The following is a 9,036-nucleotide window of genomic DNA, read 5'->3' as shown; positions in this document are numbered from 1 at the left end:
ACACTGCCATCTAATGGCCAAATAAAATTAGTCAAGATCTGTCTTAAAAATCCTCCTTTTGATCCAAGCATTTTTAATGTTCCATTTTTAAATGTTATCTGGGCATCACAAAGCTACTGAATGGAGACTTTAACACTTAAATTTGTAGTACAAATGCATTCTTGGTACAATAACTGTTATTCTGCAGTCATGAACAAGGTGACAGTAACCAATGTTACCAGGAAGGTTCTTGGTGAAGTCACATCTTAAAAAGAAAAAAGAGCTCTGAGCACAAAGCTGATTGACAGAAGAGGCAAGAGGACCGCTTTTAAAGCCCATACAAATTAACACCTATTGAAGGCAATATTGCCTGGGAGCAATTACTAGACTCCTGGGTTCTATTCCTTGCTCTGCCCCAAGGTCCTCAACTTCACCATCTGCAGGAAGACAAAGGCACTTGCCTATCACTCAGAACTGCAGAGACTTAACATGGATGAATGTTTTGGACGTGTTCAGATGAAAAGAGCTATAGAAGTACAAAGTAATAGCACTGATATCAAGCCTTGCAGCAGTGGAGACAAAGAACACACTGAGAACTGAATTTTTTTGGAAACTGAATGTGCAATGAATTCTGCAGATCTGTGTTCTTTTTAATCCTCCTTAGGGCAAGTTACTTTTGGATTATTGTTAGAAATGCTGAAGCTCCACTTAAGCACTAGTTCCACTACAGGAAGACTATACTTCATGTCTTTAAGCCAGCAGTTCCTAAAAATGTGACTCTTGGTAATAGAAAAGCTGCTGTACTGTTAAAATTGTATTTAAAGAGAGAGGTGTACATGTACTTTCCCATATTTAAATACCTCAAAATTCCCTATGCAAACTATATTTGAAGATCTTCATTTTAAACGGTTTCAGTTTTTAAAATCCTTTATTAAAAAAAAACAAACAAACCAACAGTGAATTCAGCTGTCTTCAGAACCAACGCAGTACTTCACAAAACAGTTCTCTTGTTATATACACCTAGGGAAAGTGAGTTCACATCTTAATTTTTTTCCTTTTCTGTGCTCAGTTCAGTAGAAGATGACTCAACAATCAGTCTTGGCTCAATCAGTGCATCCCAGCTTTCTGTGACCTAAAAGAGACATGTACAAGATTGTGTGCGCAAAGGTATTGGTAATTTCTTCTCTAAATTTTGTCTAGACTTGTAGAAAGGAAATGTGAGTGCATAGCTGATTAGTACAAGAGCACTGCAGAACATGAGCTACAGTACAGAGAGTTGCATGGTTTATCTCGGCTCCATCTGCGAACACCCATGGAGTTCCACCATCAGCCCAGGGTCAACATGTATGGGGAGAGGTGAATATCAGGCGAGTAGATAAACTTGTGACAACTGAAATGTGCTAGACATTATATTCTATTATACTAAGAATATTGAGCCTTTTAAAACGTTTACTGCTGAGCATGTTCTGAGTATATACACCTTCTGCCGGTGTAGCTATCAAATGTGATTTTAATGGTTGATGTTATTCTGACTATTACAAGCATCACTACTGATTTTTAGTTAGTAGTGTATTTGTAGTTTCCCTTGTTTTAATCAAGCCGTATTGCAGACAGAAAGCTCACGTAAACAAGTTTGTTTCTCAGCTGCTGCAAACAGTGCCATAAAAGTAGTAAGACTTCACTTGTGCAGAGAACAGTGCTAAACAATTTTAAGAACATCCACACACCTTTGTTTCCTGAGAAACAGCATACTCTATTGTTTCGGCTCCATCTGCAGACTGGTACACCAGATCAAACTTTCCTGGCTCTTTAACCGCTTGAGCAAGATAGGGTGGAGGGGGGGAGAAAAAAAGTCATTTATACGGTTTTCCACAAGCATTCTGCAGCTGGTCAAGTTCCCATATTAAATCTGCTTTACATGTTACAAAAAAACTCAACATTAATTTAATCCTCTATAGTTTAAATTAAGCATGTCAGTAGTCCCATATGCTACTCTATTTATGCTAATGCCATGCACTGCCACCTTACCCTGAACTTTGACACTATAATTATTTGAGGTGAGACAGATTTGTCACGGTTCAGTTACAATGTTAAGCATGTTTACACCAATAGTGCAATTAATGATCAGAGATCAGTCACCCAGTTCTGTTAGCTAAGGCCGTACCATAAAATCCATCAAGGGAGTCAAGATTTGCTAATAAAACTATTAACTCTCTATTTTAAGTAGAAAGAGAGTGTGTTGAACTCAAGGCTTCAGGTGTGGTAACTTGCAACTGCTGGTTAAAATGGCAATAACCATACAGGCATCCAAAATTTCAGGGGTCTGCATGATCTGATACCATACCAGGATTCAGCTCTGCACCTAATGAAAGTCGGTGGCAAAACTGCTGCTATCTTCAATAAGGACAGGATTGGGGTCTAACATTCCCTCTGTTCACAAGCCCACTTCTATTCCACATAACCCTTCAAATCTTTCAGACACCACAGCAGAGCAGTTCCAATAGGACACAAATTTACGCTCTCTCACTGGATTGCACAACTCTGTGGTCTTTGCATTTAGGCCACATCTGTCAAGCATCCAAATCTACTTGGCAATGCAGACAATCAACCTAAAGACAACCCACAAATGCCACAAATTTTCTGTACATAACATTAAGGTGTGGGCAACCTAAGAATATTAGAAGTAATGCTGAGAAAGGAATGTGCCCAGAAATGTTTAAATATTTGTCATGCTTAGTTTTACTGTTATGGTAAGCCTATTTTAGACATTTTACATACTCAAGGGTTGAGATACATACACTTGTTTGATGAAGATGAAAGAATCTCAATCTCTATCTGTCTGCTTTCAGCATTCCAACTGACTATTTTTCCTTCCTTCAAAAAAAAGAGACAAAAAAAGGGTAAAATCTGCTGTGCTTTTACCTGGCACAAGTATCCTCATAAGCTTAAACACAATTACAGCAAATATTTCCAATTTGATAAATTCCTCTGACTGATGAAAAAGCATGGAAAAATACTTAACAATTAACTTAAGGCAAACTGCAGTTAGTACTACAGATCACCCATGAAATTCTTATTGTGACAGTCCCAGAAGTTTTATCAGCAGTTAGCTATAAATCAAAGTATTTGAAACTGCTGCAAAAGGTGGGTTTTTTTTCCAATTCCGCAGAGTTGTCTCAACAACTTCACGACATGTCTGTTTTGTCTTTCAGCTTATACATTTTTTCTACCTAGAAGCCTGAAATTCTTCCTGATGCCTTGGTATTCCTAAAAGGGAGCTATTTGATATTTTGACTGGCTTTTTTACATTTTACGTTTTATTAATACATTGGAAGTAAGCTGCATGCAGACAGGGAAGCTAGTGGAAAAGATAAAGTACTCAGAAATTTAAAATTTGTATTTACAATTCACCCAAGATTTGTTTTACCCAATACAGGACTATATGTGGATTAAAAAAAAAAAAAAAAGTCAACAATACCTTGTAGTCAGATACTTCTGGTGTGTAATTTTCAGTTAATTCCAAACACTATTAAAAGAAAAATATAAATCAAAAGTAGCATCCATCGCTCCTGACGGACCTAGACCTGACTATTGGAGTGAACTATATAAAATATGTACGTCCTGCTTCCAGATCCTGACCTCTGCCCTCTGGTCCCAGGTAGTCTTCCATGATTGACTGCAGCAAGGTATCTGCATTCAGCTCAGGCCTCCAAGAGAGATCCCTGGGGAGGACTTCAGCTTTCTCATCAGCAACTCCCTACTACTCCACTTTGATTTTGAAGTGGAGTAACATCATTGTTGCAGGAAGTATGGCAACAACATGAGAATGAGCAACAGCAGGCAAGAAAGAAAGGTAAGAGGATTTTCATTGTCTGCAGCATCTAGCCTGACACTGACTCTGAGAGTGGGTGGAAAAGAGGCATTTCTTTTGGGAGTCCTTGCTTATGTCTTAACACTGTTTTTTCCAGCACAGAGAGATCCTGGAAAAGATCAGGCAAGTCAACTTGATTATTAGAGATCTGACTCAGACGCTATGGGGAAAAACGATGTTAGGCTAATTAAGCTAAGAATTCCCATTGAAATTGAATTCCCAATGAAGAGTTTTTACTTGTCCTGTAATCCCATTAAATTAAAATAAACCATGATGCACTAGCTCAAAGACTTTCTAAAAAAAAAAAAACAAGATGATAACTGAATCCTTTTCAGACTTACAAATTACATATCTCAAGGTTATCTGTATAGCAGGGAGAAAGTCAACGCGTGTTTCTGTTTCTAGAATAAAAGTCCCAAAATGATACAACTCTTGAAAGCAAGATTTTGGGTGTCAGCCTAAGCTACCAGTATCTTTTTCTCTACAAAACTGTATTATATTGGCATAATTGAAAGAGTTTTGAGGCACAAAAGTAACATCATGTGTTTTAAGACTTCCTTACCTTGAAGGCAATTTTCTCCCCTATTTGTGGTGGGGCAGCTAACAGAGGTAATACACTATAGTCCCTCTTTGGAATCTCCACTGGATTCTGTGAAACAGATGTTAAACCCGAAGATTTAATCACTGCAGTAACAAAAGCATCAGGCAGTATCAATGCTGTAGATACAATTTCACCCCCTCACCCCAATTTCTTTCCATTCCTACTGCATTCGCACCAGCATCTGAACCAAGATGTGTGGTGCAAGCTCTCTGCTTAAGTTTGCAAAATAATATTGTTCTAATACTTGTTTAGAATGCAGATCAGCCACACTTCACTGAACAAACCAGATGTTCACAGTTATCCCACACCCGAGTCTTCTTGGCCCTCCAGTTACTAATATGTTTTTTTAATCATTCAAGAAACACATGATACGAACTTAAATATGCAACACAGACCAAAAACTCACCTGAATAATGGCTGAAGTGTTCGTCACCACTTCATTTAGCTGCTGTTGTTTCTGGCTTTCATTGCTGTAGTTATAGAAGAAACTACTGTTTTCTCCTCTCCCACGGCCTCGGCCCCTGAACCCTCCACGATACCCACGGCCACGAGACCCTCGCCAGAAGTAGTTATCCTCTCCTCTTCCTCGCCCCCTCCCAAAACTGCTGGGGCTTGTGGCTGGTCCCTGAATGCTAATCTGTGACCAATTAGCACCATTTTTTCTGAAGGAATTATTTAATCCAACGATTGCATTGGGCTTTTTAATGACAAAGGTATCTGAATCTGAACTCTTAGATTCTGCAAGAGAGGTCTTTGCTTTGGGGGTCTCTGCAACATCATTTTCTACGGTGGTTGAATTATTATTAGGTGGCGACTTCTTCTTTGAGTTATTGCTTTGCTCCTCTTCTGTACTGGAGTCAGATTCTGAACTGGAGGACGGGGATTTAGCTTTTTTACTAACTGCAATCTTAGGGGAGTTTTTCTCTTTAGACTTGGCAGTAACTTTGCTAGTAGCAACAGTTTTCGCAGCAGAACTTGCAGCAACTTGGGATTTGTCTTTGTGTTGTGTTGCCACTGTGGACTTGTGTGAGAATTTATCCTGCTTTGCATCAGTGTCACTGTCCGTGTCAGACGACAAGCTAGAGGAGTCGGAATCAGAAGTCCCCTCCCTCTCTTTGCTGGACTGCATGGCATTTTTTACTGTGCTGTTTTTACTCTGACACAGAGGGATGCTGTGGTTCAGCCGTCCTAAATCAGATTTTGTTGCAGTGGCTTTTGTTGTCTTCTGCTTTGCATTCTTCTTAGTCTCCAGCTCCTTCTTCCTTTCTGACTTTTTATGAGTTTTAGATTGATCGGTAGTGCTGTCCTTGCATTCTGCTCTTCCATCTTTTCTGTTCAACTCTTTCTTTTTCTTTCGGTTCTTGGACTTCTTTGGATAATTCCCAACATCTTCCGTATTCTCATCCTTACAAGCAGCATGTTCAGAGCTCCGTTTAGTCGTCATCTTTTTCCTTGTGGGCCTGTCATCTTCACTTGTTGATTCCTCCTCCCCCTCCTCCTCCAGCTTTTGCCTGTGCCTCTTTCTGACTTTCCTTGATGAATAAACGAAGCCATTACTGACCTCATTATAACCCTCTGCAGTTACCTCTTCCAATTTAACTCTGTCAAGAGGACAAAGAGAACCCAGGATTCAGTATAATGACTATATACAAACTTCTATACCAAAGAGAACCCAGGATTCAGTATAATGACCACATACAAACTTCTATACCTTTTTCAGACTGACCATATGTGTAATGACCCCCTCATTGCAATGATACTCATGCATTAACTAAAGGAAGTCTTTCACCTCAGTTGAGAGTTGCACCTAAAAAACCACCACATGGTACCGGGAATCAAAACCTGCAGTGAAACAGCCTCTCTGGTGGGACGATACAGCTGATGCTGCAGCATCTCCCTGTCAAAGGAGATCTGTGTACCACAGCACAGATATCAAGAAGAAGGGAGCTCAAGGGGAAGCTGGCAAGGGCTACAGGCTGCACCCTCTGCCTGGGTCAGCTGAGCTCCTTGTCCTGTACTCCCAGACTTCCTGTAGCCATTCCTGCCTAGAGGAGATGCTTGAGACTTTCCTGGTTGGTTTTTTTTTTCCAGGCCTTTCTCCAAAACTTGAGGCCAGCAGGGTTCAACCCTTTTGGCAGGTGTACCACCCCAATTCTCCTCCTCTGCATGCTCTGCTTTCTACTCCCTACGCTATCCAGCTGCTGCTGTGTTGCCTGTCCCCTTCCTGATCTGCCATGTACCACAAACTGGCCCCTGCTACACGTTGCATACATTCTGCAATTATCTAGTGAATCACACAACACATTTAGACCAGCCACACGTACAAAGTAAGACTGGCCATAAGTGCAAAGTACTTATCACACAATTAAGTGGTTAATTGTGCAATAAATTTAGACCAACCACATGTACTTGTCACACAATAAAAATGACTATCCAGCTATAAAAAGAGCCAAACAGCTATAAAATTAGTGTTTGAGAGTGTGCAACAACCCTATAGCTGGTTTCTATCCAGCTTTAATTTGAATGTCTTAATTTAAAGCATCTTGCCCTCCAAGCAAAGAAGAGGGCATGGAGAAAGGAAAAGGAGAGGAATCCCAGCCTGCAGCCTATAGAAAGGCTCTCCCCTGTAAAAAGACCTGCAATTTTGCAGACAGATCTGTAGCTCAAGGACTGGACTCAAGCCACTTCAAGACCCATCAATGAACCATAGTGCAGATCATTCCTGAACTGAAGGATTGCTGATATCAATTAATTTGAATGTGTAACAAGGCCTACAGAGTACACACCATCAGGCTGAGGAAGTATTTGCAGGTGAAGAGAGTTTATACCTGAAAGCTTGTAAAGAAGATTTTTTCCAATTATTTGAATTGGTCTAATAAAAGATACCAAATTCACCCAAAAAACCTTGTCTGCTTATGCCCTTAGACCAACACGGCTACAACCTACACCCCTGTGCTACTTGTGGCACCCACGCTGCAAGCTGACCGCTCCTGCTCTAGACCTGAGCCAGGATCCAAAGAGACACTTTTCAAAACCAACCTCCCCAGACAAAAACAATGAATGAAAGTAGTAGGCAGCAAGTTGAAAATTAGTAAGTTGAAAACTAACAAAAGGAGGTTCTTTTTCATGCAGCCTGTCATTAAAGGGGGGACCTTACTGCCACCAGATGTGGTGGACACTGACAGCGAGATTTAAGAAGGGAGGGACATATTCATTACTGACAAATGCAAGGTACTCCACCTTGGTGGAAAAAACCCGCAGCACGCTTATAGGCTTGGCAGTGCTACGCTCGCTAGCACCACGGCCAAAAGAGTCTTGTGGGTCACGATTCACCCCAAGATGAACATGAGCCACCAATGCGATGTTGCAGCTGGTAAAGCAAACCAAACAAACGCTGGCTTGCATCCACAGATGCTTCTCCAGTAAATCTCAGGATGTCATCCTCCTGCTGTACGTGGCCTTGGTGAGGCTGCAGCTGGAGTACTGCGTCCACGTCTGGGCTCTGCAATTCAGGGAGGACGTGGAGAAGCTTGGGAGAGCGCAGAGAAGAGCCACGCGCATGATCAGAGGGCAGGAGAACAGGCCTTATGAAGAGAGGCCGAGAGCTATAGGGCTCTTCAGCCTGGAAAAGCGCAGGCTCAAGAGCGATCTCATGGCCACTTATAAGTTTATCAGGGGTGTTCACCAGGATGCGGGGCAGCGTCTGCTCACCAGAGCGCCCCAAGGGATGACGAGGTCGAACGGTCACAAACTCCTCCATGACCGTTTCAGGCTGGACGTAAGGAAGAATTTCTTTACTGTCCGAGCCCCGAGGCGTGGAGCAGCCGGCCGCCGGAGGTGGTTCAAGCGCCCGCCTTGAACACCTTCAAGACATATTTGGACGTTTATCCTGCTGGGATCCTGTGATCCCAACTGACTTCCCGCCCCGGGGCAGGCGGCTGGGCCCGATGGTCTCCCAAGGTCCCTTCCAGCCTTAATATCTATGAAACCCACGAAATATTTCTGGAGAACAGGTGCAGTCGCTACCAAGGGGCACGGCCTCCGAACCCGACCTTAAATGCTGGAGGCCGCAAGACCGGGGGCGGGCGTTATAACCCTGATCACGCCTAGTTCACCCTCCTTTTCGGCATCTGCTCTCTAACACCCTGCGCCGAAAGATGGGGGGGGGCTTAAGTTCACCATGAAATGGTACCCACCTTCCCCTAATGCCACCACAAAATACCCCCCACCTCAATGCATCCCACGAACAGTAGGTGCCCCCCGTGCTGCCCGGGGACACCGCCCCCCTCCCCCAGGGGGCGGCGGGGGCGCGCACCGCAGGCAGTCGTTGTCGCGCACGAGGCGGGCGCTCTCGGTGGGCGGCAGCAGCGCCCCGTCCAGGAAGAGGCTGATCCGCGCTCGGCGGCTGAAGCCGAACTTGTCGCGCACGAGGCTGGCCAGGTCGGTGACGAGGCGCGCCTGGCCGGGCTCCAGCAGCAGCCAGCAGCGCGCGCACTCCGGGCTCCGCGGCGGCGGGAAGTCGAAGTGCAACCGCAGCCGCACCGCGCCCGCCCCGACGGGCGCCGCCATCTTGGGGAAGGGCGGC

At 43.5% G+C, this 9,036-nt stretch overlaps 1 protein-coding gene across 1 annotated transcript; it reads right to left on the bottom strand.

Moving 5' to 3' along the window:
* Positions 1-888: 888 nt before the first annotated feature.
* Positions 889-9,035, bottom strand: COIL (coilin). The gene is made up of 7 exons (XM_006271228.4): positions 8,767-9,035; positions 4,858-6,052; positions 4,413-4,499; positions 3,458-3,505; positions 2,778-2,853; positions 1,707-1,795; positions 889-1,111 (listed from the first exon to the last, which is right to left on the bottom strand). Exons 1-7 carry the CDS (start codon positions 9,018-9,020, stop codon positions 1,022-1,024), a joined length of 1,839 nt encoding a protein of 612 aa, XP_006271290.2. The 5' UTR covers positions 9,021-9,035; the 3' UTR covers positions 889-1,021.
* Position 9,036: the final 1 nt, after the last annotated feature.

Source organism: Alligator mississippiensis, chromosome 8 (genome assembly GCF_030867095.1).
Source record: "Alligator mississippiensis isolate rAllMis1 chromosome 8, rAllMis1, whole genome shotgun sequence".
Taxonomy (NCBI): Eukaryota; Metazoa; Chordata; order Crocodylia; family Alligatoridae; genus Alligator; species Alligator mississippiensis.
Note: the sequence above shows the minus strand (reverse complement) of the source record. Positions and strands in the feature narration are given on the sequence as shown.